At 40.5% G+C, this 21,787-nt stretch overlaps 1 protein-coding gene across 3 annotated transcripts; it reads right to left on the bottom strand.

Annotated features, from left to right (window-relative positions):
• Window positions 1-877: 877 nt before the first annotated feature.
• sytl2b (synaptotagmin-like 2b) lies at window positions 878-18,781 on the bottom strand. 3 transcript variants are annotated; one of them, XM_084064908.1, is made up of 19 exons: window positions 18,576-18,781; window positions 17,189-17,308; window positions 14,620-14,783; window positions 14,296-14,407; window positions 12,442-12,496; window positions 11,859-11,967; window positions 10,820-11,533; window positions 8,069-10,693; window positions 6,397-6,510; window positions 6,267-6,317; window positions 6,047-6,141; window positions 5,837-5,953; window positions 3,975-4,144; window positions 3,312-3,414; window positions 3,030-3,191; window positions 2,573-2,657; window positions 2,245-2,347; window positions 1,948-2,153; window positions 878-1,523 (listed from the first exon to the last, which is right to left on the bottom strand). In XM_084064908.1, exons 2-19 carry the CDS (start codon window positions 17,287-17,289, stop codon window positions 1,375-1,377), a joined length of 5,235 nt encoding a protein of 1,744 aa, XP_083921034.1. In that variant the 5' UTR covers window positions 17,290-17,308; window positions 18,576-18,781; the 3' UTR covers window positions 878-1,374. The 3 variants fall into 3 exon arrangements, with proteins under 3 accessions (XP_083921034.1, XP_083921036.1, XP_083921035.1); XM_084064910.1 differs by lacking the exon at window positions 5,837-5,953; XM_084064909.1 differs by lacking the exons at window positions 17,189-17,308; window positions 18,576-18,781 and adding an exon at window positions 16,495-16,659.
• Window positions 18,782-21,787: the final 3,006 nt, after the last annotated feature.

Here is a 21,787-nt window from a genome sequence, read left to right as displayed (position 1 = left end):
GTGAAATTGGAAGTCATGAAAGAAAACACAATGTAGACAAAATGGCTTCTCTCTCCTGAAAATATAGTTTCTATTTATTAAAGAGCTGGAGAGCCCTCTCTTGCTGAACACTATATAGAAATGATTACTATCAGAATATATATGAACAAAAAGCTGTTGTTTTTACAAACACAAAAACAATCAATTAGAGCATAGTTAATTGTTCCATTTAACTCTGAGAGTGTGTAGAAATGTAACTAAACGGACCATTCATTTGTACACTCTCAGACTTAAACGAACACTGGGAATTTACTGTGTATGCATTGTACAAATATGTGAGTGTCTCCATCAGGTGGGGCTGATGATCTGGAGAAATTTGTCTCCTTCCTAAAGTCATGTGACGCACAGTGTGCGTTGTGACGCAGTTAGCTCAAGCCCTCTTCTAACCATTTCATCCATTGACCACGAGCGTAACCACGACCACGCGCATGTTGAGCATATTGTATGACGTATGCCCTCCAAAACACCTATAACACACCACTGCTTGGAACCACTTAAGCCCTATTTTAGATCGTTTTAATCGTACAATGGTGTTGCACGGTGCACGGTTCTACAAGCTCACAATAAGTCACATAGCAATGTGTTGTGAGCTTGTAGATCTGCTTTTAAATTATGTTTGTCACATTATCTTGTGAAAATGTTCACCTATAATAATATGCCCAAAATAGGGAGCTTGTAGTTTGGCTATTTTCACTATTAAACAGGGCTTAAGTCATTGATTCATAATGCATTACGTTTGGGTCGCAGGGAGACAGAAAATGTATATTTTGGGTCCCAAGCTGAAAAGTTCTGGAACCCCTGAATTACAGAGACCAAAACATCCACCTCAGTTTCACCTTGATGCATTTTATTTCTCCAAGATTATTATTTGTGAAAACTGTTCCTCAAAGCATCTTTTAATTACATGTGTGGTTAATATAACACATTGTGAATACAGTATGTACTTCTGGAAATTATGTCATGTGTGATTTTTACTGTAAATTGTAATTACACAGATGCAAGATCCTTACATATGGCAAGTACACTGTAAAATCCTCAGTGTTCATTTAAATCTCAGAGTGTACAAATGTAACATTTACACAGATTTAAATGAACACTCAGGATTTTACAGTGTATAGTACAGTATAAGCAAGTATTCAAGTAAAGCTAAGTGAAGGGTGTTTGAAGTGACAATATTTCCTATATGATGTGCTTAGGTAGATAAAGATATTTTACAAGTGTGTATTTTTTAAAGTATTTAAGTAGAAAATAGAACACATCTGATTATGCAGCTATTAACACAAAATATATTTTATAAATATAGTATTTGAAATGTGGCAGGTGTTCAGTCATAACTTATTTCAGTGCAGTTTTGGCAGGGGTCAGCATTCTTAAGGGGAGCACATCCTCCACCCATTCACTGGGGGAAGCCATCATTCGCTCCCACAAAGCCACCTCATATGTAGTTGAATCCATCCAATCCACGACTGCTCCATAACTTCTGCCTACAGAGGGAGACAGATCCACATACAAACATTCTAAAACGTGTGACTAACCACATGAACCCTAGCATCCTTATTCTGGGCATGTCATAATACGTGAACATTCGGCGAAAATAGGCCACCATCTGGTGATAGCTGATCTACGAGATCGTACATTGGCTATTTCTGGTGAAGAGGCTTGGTGCAGAGGGAAAAAGGAGGGGTAAAGTACAGACCCCTAAGGAACCCTGGTCAACAAAATACATAGGGTTTAAGTTAAATGAAAGAAAACTTATGAAAATACAGCACAGTATAGTATATAATGGATATAAAGCTTTATATAAAACAATCCAGCTGCTGAACATATTTATGATACATATGATCAATCCAGATATTTCGGAGGGTTTTGGCATATCAGTGTCTATGTGTGTATCAATTCTAGCAGTACCTGTACCAAGCCCCAGTCTCATGCCTCCTAGCAGGTTGCTGGCCAGTCTGTCTCGGTCCCAAACAGTTAGCTCCACACAAGCATCAGTCAGGTCCTCCTGCCTGATGCCATCATACACCATCGTATGGTTGAATATTGGATCCACTGTTCTTCGCAGCACGCGAGTCTTCTGACGGCTCTTCCTGCTTGTGTCTGGCAGCACAAAGCTTAAAAACAAACAAATGAGCGAGACAGATCTGTTAACATCGTACATACACAATCACCTCAAATGATTTGCAGAGGATGTTTTGTGCATACCATTTAATATATGGGTCAATGGTGGCTCTGATGAGAGGCAGATTCTTGCATTCTTTCACCCATATGTGAATCTCACCAGTGTTAGGGCCGTCCTTAGCCGTGCCTGCCCAACAGAAATGTCAGACAAATCGTTAACTGTAATGGACAAGCTCTATTGCCTCTTATATAATTGGTATTGGTATAAAGGTACACAATAACTAGGCTCTTTTTAGTTGTTGCTGGGGTATTTGTCACTTTACATTTGCATATATATGAAACATGTCCTCTGCATTTACTTCCTAATTACTTTGGGAGCAGTGGGAGGGTGAGAGTGAGATTGCGTACAGACCCTCGCTATGGGTGATCTGGGGCAGGAAACGTATGGCTAGTCTCATCTCTCCTCGGTCATCTGAAGGCCCAACACTGGAGGTGGGCTGAAGAGGTTGAGAGTATTACACATACAGTACATTCAAAGGCATCATACTGTACAGCCTTGTGCCATATGCACGTGTGTGTGTGTGTGTGTGTGTGTGTGTGTGTGTGTGTGCGTGTGCGTGTGCGTGTGCGTGTGCGTGCCTGTGCGTGTGCGTGTGCGTGTGTGTGTGTGTATTTATGGTTTGTTTTTTCCTTCCTCCTGTAACATTATCCACTTATATCACCTAATGTGCTACTATATTCACGGATTAACGGTTACTTTGTTATTTTATGAGAAAAGAACTTGATAATGTACTGTGCGTGCGTGCGTGCGTGCGTGCGTGCGTGCGTGCGTGCGTGCGTGCGTGCGTGCGTGCGTGCTGGATTCTTACCCTGGCTTTCAGTGCTAAGTAGTTCATCTGGGTGTGGTCAAAGTCCCACTTGGACAGGTCCACATCGACCTCACCTAGGAAGCTGTTCTTGCCAAATGTGTCATGATGCCAAACAGACAGAATGAGCGTCTGGGTTCTGAGATACTCCATGCGAACGCGATACTTGAGAGACAAAGGAGAGCAAGTTTATTTTAATTAGGTTAATCGTTGGTCAAACTGAATATTAATATATTGGAAGATGTCTGTGTAATCTGAACTCTGATAATCTTTGAGGATTCTTACTCTGAGGATCTCATTAAATGTTGGATTTTGTGTTTTCTTTCTCACAGATGTTTTCCGCTTTCCTAGATTAGCATTGTCAGGAACAAGGTAACTTTTAACATACCTACAAAGGGTGAAAAAAAAACAACAAAGTATGAAGGTCCTATGTCAAAGTGAACCACCAGCACAACATATGTAGAGGTCAAGATCCGTAGTCATGTATCTGTTAATCCATTGTCATAATCTGCTTGATTTAGCTTTGAAACTCTAATTAATGCTTAAACACTTTCCACCTGGCATCCCTATTTTGGGCATGTCGTTATAGAACTCTATATACTTTGTTAACCGGGGTCCCCCAGAGGTCTATATCTGGTTCCCTCCTTTTTTCCCTCTACACCATATCTCTTCACCAAAATAGCCAATCTACAAGCTCACAATGTAGATTGTACATCTGTTATTTTCGGCAAATGTTTGCCTATTTTCGCTGAATGTTCGTTTATTATGACATGCCCATGATAGGGATGGTAGGGTTTACTGTAAGTGGTTAAGTGGTGAAACATTCATCTGAGAACTCAACAGTTGAGTCAGTACTGGCTAAGTAGGTTAGTACATAAAAGGAATTTGGGGATTTCCACTAAAATGCCTGCCATTGGTCTCCCCATGTGATTCCAAACCAGTACTCACGGATCTGAGCGGCCCCTCTTTGGGTCTACAGCAGCCAAGTCTCGGCACTGAGCCACAAAAATATGGAACTCTCTGAGTTTCTGAACATAGTTGATAGAGAACTGGATGTTGCCCTGGACCTCCACACTTCCATAGTCACCACTGTACATGGTCATCACACTGCCACTAAGCTAGGAGCACAAACCCACACAGAGAAGCAAGTACACACGTATTAATGTCAGCAGCACACATACCCCACAGTTACAGAATCTGAAATCAATTTGATCGTGATTGTAAAAAACAAATCAAATCATGAGGATTCCGAGATCCACATGTGAACGCCGTTGCTCCAATGTGAATCACGGACTTCATGTGGCCAGCCTGTGAGGTCAGTCATTTATAACTCTATGACATACGTATACTGTATCTATGACGTGTGACTACACATTTGGGCAAGGTTTCATCCCGATCAGATCCCCTTTGATTTCCATTATAACATTTAAGTTAAATAAAAGTATATATATATATAAAACACACTGTATATGAAAAAAATCACACCCTGTGTGAAGGTAGCGGCGCCTTTGATACATTTTGTCATCGATATGTGCTTATAATGTGTTTATAGCCATGTGTCACGTGAAGCTTGACCAATCACTTTGTTGACGGGTCTGACCAATCAGAACGTTGACGGGTCTGACCAATCAGAGCGTTGACGGGTCTGACCAATCAGAGCGTTGACGGGTCTGACCAATCAGAGCGTTGACGGGTCTGACCAATCAGAGCGTTGACGGTGAACACGGACAAAGTCAGGTATAGAGCAGGATCCGCTCTATACCTAAAGGTATAGAGCGGCTAGCGCCACTAAAAATCACACCCAGTGTGAAGTGACGTGCTTACATTTTTTACATTATTATTAATTTCATCATGCGTCTCGCTAGCCAATCACAGCGCGTCTGCGAAGTTTGAAGTTAATTTCATCATGTGTCTCGCAAGCCAATCACAGCACGTCCTGCAAAGCTTAGCCTATGGGCGTGTTTTCCACAGCATGGTGTCACAGCGAAAGACAAATTTTCACGACGGAAAGAAAAACTTTCACCACGGATGGGTCCTAAACCCTCTTATAGGAGCGGTTGCACCGCTCAAAAATAGCATTGGTTTTTCTGTCGCCTACTGGTTGTGTGAACAAGAAATTTCTCTTTGTTATAGTTGTAGTTCAGAGGTCAAAGTCAATGCTACAGAATTGATACTGCGATTTTGGTTATCTTTTTGATGGTGTCAAATGGTTTCTCATACAAAATGGGGAGGCCATAATGTATGACTGACAACATCTAACAAAGTTTTCCAACCACTAGAAGCAGAGAAAATGTCATACAGTATGTACTGTACATGGTACAACACTGTCACTGTCAACAAGAAGGCTATAAATGAAAGATAATCATTAGTTAGTTATAATTACAAATTTACATCAGTGACCTATCAATGATTAGATTGTTAACATACCAACAAATACGCATTGGTGCCTCACTGGCATAAGACCGTACAGTATTGTCTTTCTTACCACAGACTGCATTTTAACCACATAAACCCTAGCGTCCCTATTCTGGGGTGAGCATTCTGCGAAAATAGCAGATCTACAAGCTCACAACACGTCACATTGCGACACATTGTGAACGTTGAACAGATGGAAAAGGAGCGGACAGACCAAGTATAGAGTCCTAGGGGACCCTGGTCAACAATGTATGTAGGGTTTAAGTGGTTAAATTGTCAGTGACACTGTGGAATTTGTCAGTTAAGCTTGGACGGAAGCAGAAATGCCAAAGAGTAATGCTGAGGTGAGGCACACAGCATGCATAAGCAATGCATGCTGTGGTGGGCGAACCTACAGAGAAGGAAGATGCCATGCCAGAGGAGTTGCTGAGGTTAGTCATAGATCTTCCTGTCTTTGGCCTGTGTCCATGGTAACTGTCCTCAGACGTGGAGTCCGGTTCTGTTCCATCAACCTGGAACACAGACAATGGCTACAGAAAGCCCTGTGCAACAACGATACAAAAGCAAGCTTTCACTTAGAGGATCAAAAGGGTGCAAGGCTTTACCTCCTTCTGGAGAAAGGAGGGAACCGATTTGCTCATCTTCTTCAGGTGTTCTGGGTCAGAAAATGAGGATGAAGACGGTGAGGGGATAGACGGAGCTGAGCAGTGATTGCATGAAAAGGAAAAGAGAGTGCCATTTATTTATAGTGCAAAAGGCTTGATCAATTTCATTACCAAAAAAACAACAACCAAAAAAACAACAACCATAAGACAAAACTCTAACCATCACTACTGCGTCTCAAGTCAACAATGGGATCTTGTCTTCTCTCTTGGCCTGTGGATAATAAGTGCAGTTTATGATGATAAACATTAAAAATGACCATGTTATTGGAAGAAGCTGAAATAATGCTCACGAGGTGTCAAAGATGCAGTGATGTCCTCCAGACTTTTAGCCAGATTTTTGGGCCGAGCCTCCGCTCTCCTCAGAGCTCTCCTTACAGGGTTTTGGTCCTCGTCATCATTTTCACCTGAGGTAGTGGAAAATCATATGGCAACACATCACTCTAGTGCTGCAACTAAGTATTGACTCATCTATCAGTTATTGAGTCTATTAAATATGAAAAATAAGTAAATAATAAGTAACAAAGCCTGAAGTGATAAAGTTTACTAAAATGACTTGCTTAATCTGACCAGCAGCCCAAAAAAAGAAACAAAGGAACAGTATGCCATTTGAAAATGATATGAAACAGAGAAAAGCAATGTTAGCATGAAGCCAGGGGGGTCCCTGACACAAAACATTTTCAGATGGGGGTCCGCAGCCAAATTGATATCATTTTGGGGGTCCTTGGTATGAAAAAGTTTGAGAACTACTGATTTAGAAAGCATTTGTATAGAATCGGCCTCAGGTCTTAATGGGTTAACTTTCGAGGGTGTGGAAATTGAATCAAATGGACATGTAAGGGTCCATTTGGACCCCCTGGTGGTCCCTAGACCTGATGTCTAGAACCAATGGATTAACTGACACAAGGATAGACAATAGTATTTGTGTCTCTGCACACAGTGCACAGCACCTACTGTATTATGTAGGCTTTACAAAAATAAATTAAGAGTAAAAAAAAGAAAGAGTGTAGATTCCACTTTCCTCTCCTTGATGTTGTTTCTTTAATTGGGATTGACAGTGCAGCAAGTAGCTGATACTGGAAGTGGGAAGCGCAGAATGAATCCCTGTCCTGCAGGGTGTGTGGTAGCAGGCTACTGTGGTTCCACAGGAAAGCACCACACTGACAAAGCTATCAAAACTCACTCTCCCATCCATATGTGTGGAAGCCAATTAAGAAAGGACATTTCATGGGCACTATGATAAAACACTCAGCAATGTTGAAGGGATGAGTACATTCTTGTTTGACATCTGTTCACACGTAATAATTACTAACATTTGGATTCTGTGGAAGTTAAGTAAGAACTTGAACTTGCTACCACACAGCAGCTGGCGATCTAGTTTATTATATCCATGTCAATAAGTATGAACTGTAAAAGCTGGCCAGTGCTGTGAATGTCCCTGTATGGTGTCAATAAAGACAACAACTGAATGCCCAGCCCACTAAATAAACAAGGGCAACTGATCTGCAAGCTCACAGTATTTGAAGAGATATCCTTCTGTCAACATCACACAACTGCATATCTTCAGTATAACCTTACAGCAAGGGTTTGGGCTCGTAAACTCATACCACAAGACCAAGACTTGTTCAAATTGGTACTTTTGTTTCATCATTGGCAACAATGAATGGTACTGTAGTTTGACTTTGGACATCATAACAAAGGTGATTCCAGAAAGATGTTGTACATTTATTTAACAACATATTTTAAATAGATGTATCCTTAGAACATCCTTCTGCAATCACCTTTGTCATTTAACATTCAACATTTAATGTTAAATGTTTTGGTATTATTTTTAATCATGAATTGAACGGTCCAAGATTGTAGCAATAGTAATACTGAAGCAATATTTGTGTGGATTTTCACATTAATTAGGACATGGCTTTCGAGACAGCTATGGTAATGAAAATGTTGAACTTTGGTGCTCACGGTTAGAACTGTTCCTTGAAGACCAGGTATCTGATGCACTGCTTATGGATGAATCCCGTCCAGTGTCTGAACCGCTGTTTCCCCGCAGGGGGCGGGGTGAGGTTTTGCTAACCCTCCAGCCATAACGCTCCTCTGAACCCATTGGGGTGCTGGCCCTCATCGGCCCAGTCGAGTCAAGGTCATATGCAGGTTTGCCCTCTAAGCCTTGCTCCTTTACTGCTGGTGCCAAGGAAGTGTGGACACTGGTCTTCTCTGTCATGCCTAAGTAATGGCGATAGTCTCTGGGAACAAATGCTCGTGCACGCGGGGCGAGAGATTCAGAATCCTCTGTTGGTCTCCGAGAAATTACTCCTTTGTCAGCATTCTGCCTCCTTTTCTGAGTCCTATCAGCACCCTGCCTTCTATCCTGGACAGGGGAGGCTTCCTGGTTCTTTTTAAGCTGTCCCGGAAAGGGTTCTTCATTATCTTCAGTGACATTCAAAGAAAACATACTAGTGGCACGGCACAAAGAACTTCCACGGCCACTCAAATGGTCTCTCTTGGCCTTAGGAGAGCGAGTCTCTTTTCCGACATTGCTTAGTAGTTTTGGGGGCTTCTCCTCTCTAGTGGAGTCCTTGGAGCCCCTCCTAGAATCTCTAAGCTGCCCTGACTCGGTTGTGAAGTAATGCGACAGGCTTGATTTGTTGTCATTTCCTGTTCCTGACACAGACCCAAACTGTCTATCATGTGGGGACTTTTGAGTCTGGGAATGTGAAGATGATTTCATGACGGCCGGTCTAGTACTGGTTTTCTCAGCTTGCACCGGGGTGGGTTTATAAAGCTCAGGGTCGACACACTGCTTTGACCCCACAGCTAAAGAGTCACCTTCTATTTGATCTTTCTTTTTGGGCTTGTCGAATGACCCTTTGCAATTAGATGTGGCCTCACCCCAAAACTGACGGAGATTTTTAAACTGCACACGGTTCACACCTATAGTTGGGGATAATTTGTCTAGTCTTTGGTTCATAGTGAGAATGGCAAAATGCTGCCTATTTCCTTCATCATCACTACTTGAATCATTTCCAATTGACCGCAAGTCATATGCAGACTTGGTGAATCTATTATTTAGTTTTCCAAGGTTTGTACAGCGGGTGGCTTTAGCATCCCCTGACCCTTTAGATAAACCGGTGTAATTTGCAGGCTTGTTCCTCTCCTGTTCCCAGAAAGCTTTGAGCTGCTTTATTCTTTCGGCTGTGCTTTCCTGACGCTGGGGAGCGTGTCTCTGTGAATGGGGGCTGTTACTTCTGTCTTTACTGATGGAGTCATCCTGTTTTTTAGGAGATGTGCATGAATGCACATTTCTCTCTTCATTATCCTTCCTCTTTACATCTTCACTTGAACTTCTCTGCATTTGCATTTTGGTACTCCTCCGGTCCAAATACGGGCTGTGTCTGTACTGGTAGAGTTTCTCGGAGTCTGGGCTGGCCCTTGCTTGGAGGTTTGCGTCAATCAAGTCTTCGTGCTGTGGGGTTGTTATGGATGAAGAAGATCTGATAGGCAAAGGGCTGCCTCTAGCTTGGGGGAGAGAGTCAGGTTGTGGACTTGATGTCAATGGAGAGAACGTTTCAGACTCTGGGCTGAGCCCAGATACAAACTGCATCTTTGGCTGAGAGCTGGATCTGGTCAGAGACATGATCTCTGTGTCTGAACCTCTCCTGTCAACTACTTGGGCATTATCTGGTAATGACATATAGTCTGTAGAGTACTTTATGTCATCTTTTCGTTGAGTTCCAGGACTCTGATTGTTTCCCATGAAGCCAGGTGATGTGTGTGTCTCTGCTGTGTATTCGGTCTGCTGCTTTGGAGTTATATTTAATTGAACATTTTCAATGCTGTCCTTATCTTTCTGTTGACTGAGTGGTTGTAGTTCTTTTTCTTGTTTGTCCTTGACATTGAATGCATCCTTTTCATATTTTACCTTTCCACCATATAGACCAGGGGCAGAAAACATGTCAGAATTAAGACATTGATTTTCATTCACTTCTTTCTCTCTGTCCTTCTCTGTTGCAGGGAGTGTAGGTTTCTGCCCTTTATCACTGTTCGTGTTTGATCTACTAATGAGTATCTTAGGACCGGTGTTTCCCTTCTCCCAGAAAGATTTTAGGTGAGAGATTTTTGGAGGTTGGCTTTCATCTTCAGTCTCTTTCACTTCCTGCGGCCTATTACACTTCCTTGCCTCTTCATGCATCACTTCCTGAATCTCCATCCTATCTATTGCTCTTAACTTTATAGGTTCCATACTATCTTTACCATCCTTGGCCTCTCGATGAGCTCTCTTCATCTCTGGAGCTTCCCTCTTTCTATCCCTATTTCTATTTTTATAGATATCCATATCTTTGGTTACAGAATCCTCAACGCTTATGTCTGCTTTTCTGTCAATATTGACAATAGCTTGGTGCCCGCCCTCTTTATCAAGCCAATCATTGCTATCAGTGCTGCGGCTGAACCACTCCAGGACCTTGGCAATGGAGTCTTCCTCCTCCCCAGAAGGATTGGGAGTCTGGAGCATTAAGTTAGGATTCGATTTTGTGCGTGTGTGCAGAGTTGGCTTATCAATGAAGTCCAGATCATAACATATTGGCTCATCTGAAAAATAAAGAATAGAAAGAAAATTCAATTAAGAGAACATTAGTGCTTGTCTATAGAGCTTTTCAGTTGCTGTAACAAATTTACTTTCGAATGTGTATAGTTGTATCTTGTTATAGAACTTACCTTCAATGCTTTGAGTAAAACTGAGATCCCCCTGTCTCATTACGGCTTCCACTCTGCCATTTTTCATCCTCTCTGCATCCTGAATCGTAGCGGTAGACAGAGAGTCAGCCTGTGTCTCTCCATGGTCTCTTTGCGTCATATCACCTTTAACATCACTCCTATTTGGAGTGGCTCTATCAGTGGGCCTGTCGTTTTTGTTTCTTTCAGCTGGAGGTGAAGATTCTTTTATTGAAGGCTTGTGGTAAGATTTATCAGAGGAATTTGCAGTTTGCCTGTCTGTTGCTATAGAGGGGGTGTTCCTATCCATCTCTAGGTCAATGTGAAGGGAAACCTGAGCTGCATCACAATGTGGCTGTTGAGAGATCACATCTGCAGTTTTCAGTGCCTGCTCAGAAGAAGCAACGTCATTTGACTTGGTAGTGGTTGATTTCTGTGATTGTTCTCCCGTGCCTTCTAGGCTAGGCAGTTTAGAAATGCCATTTGAGACGAATCGGAGACTTCTTCTTGGGGCAGGAAGAATGACTGTGGGCCCTGGCTGAGTTCCTAGCCCAGAGCCGTCACTTTGCGTGCTGGGAGTGCTGGAACGTCTGGAGACAAAGGTTCTCTTCTTGGGAACTGGCTTGAATCCTACAGAGGAGCAATCTGAGGTAGTGGAGCCCCCTGACATTTGACTGGCCTGACCAGCTGCGTGATTCTTCAGAGGAGCTATATGATCTGAGGAAAGACAGTTAGAAAAACTTCAAATAGTTGGAAAAAATATACAAATTGGCCTAGACAACAAACTAGATACCAACTAATTCAGCAGCAGCATCACAATTGTATCTAAGTAGCAAAAGAAAAGAAAAGAAAAGAAAAGAAAAGAAAAGAAAAGAAAAGAAAAGAAAAGAAAAGAAAGGAAAATAAAAGAGAAGAAAATAAATTGTAACACTGTGACTGAACACTGTGGGTCACTGTGACCCCCACCATATTCTTTAAAATATATCCATTACTTCTCCTCAGCTTTAGTATATGTTTTTCTGTTTGAGAAGATGATTCAAACCTGTTTCAGATGACTTTCTAACTTCACTGTTTCCATTGATTAGCATCTCGTCTGCCCTCTCAGGTGCCTCAAGAATAAGGGAAGCACGGTTGAAAGGATTGTGCCTGGTCTTAAAGAAAAACAAAACACTTATATCTTATACTAATATCTTATTATATCTCTGCTGTCCGGCAGGAACCAGCTAACTCCAAAATGTTCATTTTTCAGGAAATGAAAAAAACAAAACAAAAATGGAGTTAGGAGGTTGGAGGTCAAAAGAGGGTGGAGCCTGGAGTCAGCAAACCAGCTAACTCCACCCCCTTTGCTGTGGTTAGGTTGTTTAGCAGAATCCAATGGAGTTAGCTGGTTTTGTCAGAAGCACTTTTTAATACTTTTCATTGGTTCAATATTTGTTTTACCAACACACAGACATAAAGGGTGTTCAATAGCACTGATTTATGGAATAAAATGCAAAAGCGGGAAAATGGAGTTAGCTGGTTCCTGCCGGACAGCAACGAAAATGCCATATTATACTGTAGTTACAATAAGACATTATAACAACAAAACTAAAATATTTCTATTTCCATTTCATACATATACTTACTCTTGCTGGAGAGCGCACTTCTGAATTCAGTTTATCATTTTCCACAGCTAAAGTGCTGGAAAAATAAGATGGAGTCAAGTGAATAGTTAGCAAAGGCAAATACATTCAATGTACCTGATGTAAAAATAAAAAAATAATCCTTACTACTGATAAAGATATTTTAGGAAGTATACAATGTATCCCCTGCAAATTGCTGAGCACTTACTGGCTGTTTCGCTTAACATTAATGTGTTCATTCATACCTGATGTTTGCTTATATGTAATTAATGTTGCAATCAAAAAACAGGGCTCAACCTAAACATTCAAAAACAACTTGAAGAACAGTCCATAAAATCCCTCTACAGTAAACTCCACAAACCTGGCATCTATCTGTCTGCTGTATTAGTCAAGAAAACAACAGAATCAACATTCCATGTTGTTTGTTTGTATACAAAAGCAATTAATTATATAAATACAATAATGATATTAATCATTAACTGAAACATTTCCGGGGCCGTTTCGCTTGATTGATTTGGAGAGCAGAAACTTCAGAAGACTTGCCAGGACCCATATTAAATGTACTATAAAAGTAATGTGTTCAATGTGTCCCATGGATATGGGAAAGCTCATATTCAAATAACTTAAACTTGGTTTCTGAATATTTGACTGCTCAACCAAGACAACACCTTCTATTGTAGTTGATTTTAACATTTAGGCAGGTGATAAATAAATGACATAAGTTAGCATAAGATTTTCATTAGTGGTAAGGGTGCCCACCACATAGGCTCTAATACCTGACATTGAGTCCCCGGTTTGATTCCCTGACGGCCAGACCATTTGTATGTCCCTCCCCTACAGTCTTTTTCTGTGCTTCCTGTCTCTCTCAACTGTACCTATCAATGGCCCACAAAATAACATAAGGGAATAAAAGATTTCCTAGGAAAATGTTCATCTCATCAAAGCTCTCTAGAAATAAAATGTTCCTTTTCTTTTCCTTTATCTAATCTTAAAAACATGTAAAACATTAATTTTACAGCTTCATAGCCACAACACAGAGGCATAACCTCTGGCTATAAATGTTTTGCCTCGTTACGTTATGTTAGACGAAGAGCCACATCCTGGAACAGTAGCCAACGGTAGGCTATAAAGCATATTTCATGCCAGCACCACCTTTGTTGACTCAAGTTGAGTCACAAGACACCCCCCCCCCCCCCACACGCACGCACGCACGCACGCACGCACGCACGCACGCACGCACGCACGCACGCACGCACGCACGCACGCACGCACGCACGCACACACACACACACACACACACACACACACACACACACACACACACACACACACACACACACACACACACACACACACACGCGCGCAGACACAGACGCACATACGCACATACATACTGTAACAAAGCACAAAAGAGCTGTTCAAATATTGTGGTTTCTATTATGTTGGTTCAGTTATTCAGTGGATCACTCATATTGAATTGCTGCTCCAAGAAATATAAGCAAGGGAGAGAATGATTCTTGTCAATAATATGTTTTTACTGATTGGAGTTCCAAAAACTAAACTTTTAGATGATAATTGAAAATAATGGAGTTATAATAGCTTTTTCCAGTTAGATAGATGCCTCTAACTATGCCTCCTTCCTCTATGAACAACACAAATCAAGACCTTTTCATTTCATTTCTGGTTTAATTTCTGAATATTTCCACGCAAAATGACAGATACCCTATTTTAGCCTGGTGGGGAAAAAAAGGAATTGAATGTATGAATGAATGAATGCATTATTAAATGGAAGGATAGATGACTGAATCACTAAACGAAAATGAAGAATGGATGAACGATGTAATGAGGAACAAGTACCTCATCTCCTGGCATTGTGTTGGCTCCAATTGCCTGGCTGGTTTGGGTGGAGGGACACTGTCTGACCCTCTATCGCTGAGTGTCTTAGCTGTTTCAAGTCTCAGAGACCCATCTGCATCAGAAAGGTGAAATACTTGGTGAAAAGTAACATTCAGTGCAACCCACATCATTCATTTGGCTTAGCAGACTATTAGATTGATGTGATGACTATGTGTTTTTGAGGTGTTGTAATCAAACTTAGGCTATTATTTGTGTAACACAATGTGGACAGACACTGAGTTGTCTTTGTGTCTTTCTATGGTGCGTTCGGTAAAAGAAACACACCCAAAGGATGCGACTTCCACTGTTTCATGGAGGCCAATATGATTTCTGAACCATGGATTTTGTCCATGTGTCTACGAGACTTGGCCTCATAAAACCACTCTCCTGTCAGGTACTTGAGACTGGACTCTGGCCGTGAGCCCGTGCTCACTACTTCCTGTAGTTTCCTGGTGAGAAAACATAAAACATGAGTCAAGAAATTATCCCAGACAATCATTAAGCCAATAGCATTTCCTATTTGTAATAGTTTCATAGCAAAGCACTATGTCAAATAGCTACACAGTAAAGAGTGTACAAATGGACCCGAATGCCCTATCGCAGTCAGTCCCAGCGACAAAAGATACATTCCAAGTTATTGTAGTTATCCAAACCTTGGAGACTGGTGCACAACGAGACACTTGTCAAAAAAGAAAAAAGAAAAACAAATAATAGAGACATTTTATTCAGGCTACATGGAACCGAGTATCTGACACCATTTTAATTCATGACTTTGAATGGGGAAGCTCTCACATTATCAGGTGAAAGATAAATCCCAAGGCAGACACAAAAGGACTTAACACTTGATACCTGTGCTAGCAACAAATACTATACAAATATTATGTTTTCATGGATTAAAGAACGGATGGAGCATTCATGAACCAAATTTCTTATCTTATGTCTTATGTCTTTGAAGGAGGATTTGATTTGGTTATTAAAAATAACCTGAGGGGATGTACAGTATACCACCGTTTATTTGAAATGAATAATGGTAGGATATGCACATCCCCACAGTTCTTTAAACACGGTGCTGCTGGACCCAAAAATAATCAAGTGAAGAAAAAGGGAATGTCGCGTCTTTTTTATTTTAACCAACACTTAGAACAAAGTTTCGCCCCAGTAGGGCTTCATCTGGTTCCTGACTCGGGCCCTACTCGGCTGAAGTGTTGGTTAAAATAAAAAAAAGTGTGCATCGTGTGCGGACATTCAACTTTTCTATTACAGTTTATTTAACCAGTTAAAATGTTTTAAACGTAACATTCCACATGAATTATCAGCAAGGAATGTGCACACAATTTCCAGTGAAAGAAGAATTTAATGAAAATCATGTGCTTTGAAATGACCATACGAGCTCATCTTTCCTTTTGAGGGGGAATGGTGGTCATGTGAAAAAGGGGAGCACATTAGTGCACACTATTGGCTTAATCCTTTTACACTAGGAGTAGAGACAGGCCTGGACCTCACCTCACAAGCATTCTGTCTCCAACTGCTGTCCAATCCCATTACATTCTCAATGAATTGCATTGGTTCATTTTGTGGGTTGTTATCAAATCTTGCAAATAAAACATAATACTTCTTCAGCAAAGTTTTCCTTTATCATGCAAAGGCCTAAAATCTAGACCTAATTAACACTCCGGAATCCATGGTTTATTGACAGCATGTGACATGGACCATTTGCTCTGTCCATTCACCACATCATTTGACATTTAAAAAAAAGTATTATTACTTTAAAACAAACCCGTTCTCATTTACAATAATGACCGTGGCAACCTTTCTCTAATCTTTATATTCTTAGTTCTTTGTATTTAAAGTATGGTGCATCACAGACCCATTCTATGGTCTCTGGAGAGAGATCTACCTCATGGCTGTAAACAGATGTTCTTTGGCCTCAACTGCTCAAATTAGATAGACTGAAGAATTCTGTCATTCCTTTGGCAATTACATTACTTTACCAGTAAAAGTGAGTTAGATAAGAGCTGTAATATTTACCAACGTTGTACTGTAATTTCAGGCTAGTGGTCCAATTGTGAGCGAAGCAGCATCAGAGTCCAAGTTTAGTATTGTTACAATTGTATGCACAGTTCACTATCTCCTACATGGCATAAACATGTCTTGATATACCTTATCATCAAGTATGGGGTATCTCTTTGTTGAGCCTAAGGGCTTCTATTCCTGTCCAATAGACCAGCATGATCCTCTCTCATGTGTGGAGTTAAACTTGGCTGTAATTGAATTGCCCTTCTCACACTGAAGCCTCTCAGTGAGGCAGCCTATGTCCTTATCCGGCCAAGCTGTTATTGTGTTATTCTATTACGGGCAGACAAACATCACCGTCACCAGCTTGTTTACTCTCTTATAATGGATTATAGTCACACACAGACTGAGGGGGAATAGTTCAGACCTCATAGGAATAAAGGAATGGATAATATGTTTGAAATGTTCTTGATATTCGTGTGAGGTGGTGCAACAGACCCCCCCCCCCACTACACACACACACACACACACACGCGCGCACACACACACACACACACACACACACACACACACACACACACACACACACACACACACACACACACACACACACACACACACACACACACACACACACACACACACACACACACACACACACACACACACACACACACACACACACACACACACACACACACACACACACACAGCTATCATTCAAAATTAATAATAATTTTCTTTTGGCTTTAAATTGACATATAAAATGAAAATAAGATGCATGCTCCATGTTACTGGCCCATTTTTACACTCCCAGAGTTAAACATATAACATTATTTACCCGATTCTCTCCTCCTCCGCCTTCTTCAGGTCAGCATCCCTCTTCAGTACCGTCATTATCATCTCCTGCTCCTCCTCGGTGAGGTGACTCAGGTCAAGCATGATGCCTCCTCTTCTTTATCTTAACGGACAGGTTAGACGGGTGAACAGTCAAATCTTTAAATGCTCAACACACCTTTCATAGCGCCAAAAAAAGAGGAATTAATTAATGATATTGGTTACAAATGAAACTGGAAATAAAAATCCAGTTTTGAAATAGTAGATGTCATTATACAGACATACACACTTCATTAAATTATAAACTAGGCCTATTATTTTCTACTGAGTGCCATGGCCTAAATGAAAGAAGTACATCAGATTTTAAATCATATCCAATTCTACCAACTTAGCCCTCAAAATAATGATTGTAAAGTCGAATTAGAATCTAAAATAGATGAAGTGAGATAGATGTATTTAGCACAGCTTTTACAATACAAAAAATACAAAAAAGATTTCAAGACATTTCAAGCTATCCTGAAGACAAATTGAGGCATTTGAATTTGAGCAAAAGGACTGAATGCAAAAGACCTCCATCCAAATTGAACCTCATAAAAGCTTATTATGATATAAAACTGGAAATAAAATTGAATGGGTAAAGTGTGTCCATGATGAGTACATGGTAAACTACATGCAAACAGTAAATGTTTTGTTCTATGGGTTGTTTTCCCAGAATTTAACCAAGTTAGCGTGATAGGATAATTCTATTGCTCAGACTCAGGTTGACATCACTGAAATGTCTTCATCTTTGTATTTGTAGAGGCTGTAACTACGTCTTATCGGTCAAAGAAAAGAAAAGTAATTTAAAACAAATCGAAAACAAAAGGCATTTTAGATTATTAAAAGATTCAGATAGTCGAATACAATCCCAACCTCCTGTAGCCTCTTTTTTTAACTGGAGTAATAGCCTACAGTAGGCTACAACGGATTTCAGTCAGGTTCTGTACTTTAAAAGGCCTGCAATGGGATTTTCCAAACGGAATCCAACAATTAAAAGCAAATAATGACCCGTTTTAAATATTCTCCACATAGAATAGGCTATTTACTCGCTGTGATAAGTTGAGCAGCCACAATATCCCAAGTGTTGCACATCTGAAGTGTTGCACATCATGAGACAAACACCCAGGCTTAGCAATAATATCGCACTGGCATTTTTATTTAAAGTATCTTGAGATAGCAGTTAAAATCGTTGCCTAAATAAGCCTATAATACATTATTAATAATACTTTATTAGACTACCCTAGCACTCAGAAATGTAGGCTATGAATATATAAAAAAAAAACACTATGATTTTATAAAATTCAACTCAGAATGCATACAAATAAGTAGTTAGAAAAAAGTTAAACTGTTACCTTTCTCTGATGCTGCTATTACACTGCAGACATCTGCTGTGGAGAGAAGATGGGCGTGATCACAGGGACTGGAATCCAACGGTGCGTGTGCGTGTACCAGAGTCAGCTGAGCAAGTAGGCTACTAGGCTAGCCTACATTAGTAGTAGGGTAAATTGGCCCACACCTCTACTTTAGCATGTAGCCTACATGTACATGTTTTAATTTAAGAAGCATGAGATTCATTATTTTCTATCAACTACCTCAAGACAAGTTTTGTTTACAAATTCTAGATGAATGTGGTGTAATGGCGACGTGTTGTCCAGTAGGTGTCTCTAGGCTACAGGTTCACTTCACACGTGTTAGCCTCCAGCAGTGACACTGTTTGACAAGAAGGAGTGCATGTTTGTACAACATTACCCACAGGAAGGGCTTAAAGACAGAGGTATCAGGTATTAAAACAGTTTAAGGACTACTTCACCCATTTTCAACGTGTCTTCATATATTTGCTCCTCACTCAAAGATGGGACCATTTTCTGTCTATAAGGTCTCAGAGGGGGGTTGTGGACAGTTCAGACACCCGCCTACCAGTGACATCATCGGTAGGCAGGTTTGGTTATATTTCAAACTTTTTTTTATAAATGCAATAAGAACAGGGTCTTCTATTTCTAACTTTCCAGTTACAGACAAATAGTCATTTCTATTAGCTTGGAATCCCAATTGATGATGACACTGGTGAACTGAACTGTCCACAGCCCTCCTTTGAGACACAGAGTGTGCAGACAGAACTTTTGCCATTTTATAATGAGCATATTGAAAACATTGGTGAAGTGGTCCATTAAGGGTCGTTTCACAATTTGACTCCATTGCTAAGGAAATTATTGTAAAGGCAGACAACTTGGACATGTGGAGGGGCAGTTTGGCATCCCTGGCTAAGGAGGGTGCATTCCAGATCTAAACTGAGATTGGCTGCACTGTAGGCTCCTCTGTATAATGTATTCTACCCTGTACTCTGCCTCTGACCTCCTTGGTGTAATGCATATGTATAGGAAACTAAGCAAAGGAAAAGGCTAAAAGTCAAATATCAATTATGTGTTGTTAAGTAAATAAAGTTGGCTTATTTTTTTGTATTTCCAAAAGAAAGCTACAGCTTAATTAATCGTGACCCCATATCAACCTACATATTGTAGCTGCCTAGCTGGCATATCAATGCAGCTTTTAGTAACACTTCTGTGTTACCTTCCTGTAGGCTTCCCATTGGGAGGGGAAAATCCTCACAATATAAACAATATGCTTCACTGCTTTAGAAAACATCACAGCTCTGGGCTATAAATAACACTTCCCTGGGCCCTTTTCCAACAGTAGCCTACTATAGGGAATATGGGTTGCTTTGTACACTACTCATGATGATCACATTCTTGATACACATGAAGAAATAGTCCAAAATACAAATAAAGAAGGAAGTATGATAAAGAGAGGACATCATCCTCCATGATTCAACTGATGAAGACTCAACTGATGGGCAGAAAGCTGTACTTGTAACAGGACATGGCTATGCCTTCAAATAATAGCCTCTCTGGGTATTGAGCAAATAGTCTTTAATGTAAGCGCTATGCAAGTATGCATGGCATTTTCTGTCAATACACAATTGACCGAAGTATATGAAAAAAGGATATCTAGATTTAACACTAAATTAGTACATGGGAGATGGTTATGAATTAGCTCACAAAGGAAAACAGCATCCGGGATATAGGGTTAGAATGTAACAGGCATGGACCCCTACACCTTGATAGCGCGTCGCGGGTTTGAGTCCCGATCCCTACAGCCTTTGCTGCGTGTCACTCCCAGTCTCTTTCACCCCATTTCCTGTCAGCCTACCGTCCTATAAATAATAAAGGCATAAAAAGCCAAAAGATAAATCAACAAAATAAATAAATAATGTAACAATCTATCCCATCACTAAGAAATTAACGTTCATAGTTGAAATAAACAAACAAACATTTGTGGAAGCTGCTCTTTATTTGAAAAAGAAAGAAAAGACCTCAGTCGTTGTCTGCTACACATTCTAATTACATAAAGAAAAATATCTGCGTAAGACAAACACAGAGTATATCCTGAATCAAACTTAGGTAGAGTCAAATTTGATTGAATTGCTTTCATATTTCATACATCTTTCACTTTGCTCTCATTGAACAGTCAGTTTTTTATATACATAAGAGCACCGCTCAACAGTGCTCCACTCCACTCTGTTCCACTGGATCTTTATACAATTAATTTACATCTAAACTGTGACTTTTCTCCCTCAGAAACAGCCAACAAACAGACTCCTTACTGTCCTCTCATTCCACTCCTGTGAGGAGCTGAGGAGGGACAGCTAATGTAGAAAGATGTGTGCAACATGAAGACAACTCGTTCACATTCAGAGTAAAGGCAGCCATGAATACGGTCAGTGAGTCAATGGCATGCCAAGCTTAAAGCAAAATGGAGCCCACCCCCAGTGTGATGCTTCAGAATCGTGGATGACGTGTTCTTTTCCAACTAGACAGAAAATTGTTCCATTGCAAAAACCCTAGGCACAGAATTGATTATATACTGTAGATAACTGACTCATACTCTAACCCCTGCACTTTAAGTAAAATGGAGTTTGTGAAATTTTTCATCTAGTAAAAATTGTTCTTAACACAAAACTTGGGAGAATATTTAGTGCTCTATCATTCCGCTTATAGGTGTAATTTTTTTAATATAATAGCTATTTTTTTAAACTCTACCTCTCAATAATACAGTCTGAGATCCATGTTTAACGCTGAAGCACTCCCACAGGTGTTCAATGTACTGTAGATTTTACAATAAGCCCCTCCCCAACCTTAAACCAATAATCATAAATAAATACAAACACACAAGGAATGTCTACTGTAAACACGGTAAAAAAGACAAAAACTAAAACAGGTGTAAACGTCATTAGCATCACTACTTAGTGACAGTTAAATAACCGTAGGAAATGGATGACCGATGATGGGGTTAAGAAAGGGAAGGACTCTCATCCCCCACCCCCTGATTCCCCCTCCCCTCCCAGGAGAACATCAAGCCGTTACATCCAACCACAGTATTTCCAAATACATAATATCAAAGTTCCTCAGCACCCATAACTAACTTTACAGATTATACTGTAAAATGGATGAGGAATCCTTATAGGGGTGGTTTGGGGGTTAGACAGCAGCATCACTCAACGTCTTGG

The sequence above is a fragment of the Gymnoscopelus microlampas genome (assembly GCF_963454915.1).
Source record: "Gymnoscopelus microlampas genome assembly, chromosome: 8".
Classification (NCBI taxonomy): Eukaryota; Metazoa; Chordata; class Actinopteri; order Myctophiformes; family Myctophidae; genus Gymnoscopelus; species Gymnoscopelus microlampas.
Note: the sequence above shows the minus strand (reverse complement) of the source record. Positions and strands in the feature narration are given on the sequence as shown.

Coding starts and splice junctions, on each gene's coding strand:
- sytl2b (XM_084064908.1), bottom strand. CDS start 17,289: ATGCTTGACCTGAGTCACCTCACCGAGGAGGAGCAGGAGATGATAATG. Junction 6,511..8,068: donor TTCAAGGAACAGTTCTAACC/GTGAGCACCAAA, acceptor CCACTACCTCAG/GTGAAAATGATGACGAGGAC. Junction 2,658..3,029: donor ACTTAGCACTGAAAGCCAGG/GTAAGAATCCAG, acceptor CAACCTCTTCAG/CCCACCTCCAGTGTTGGGCC.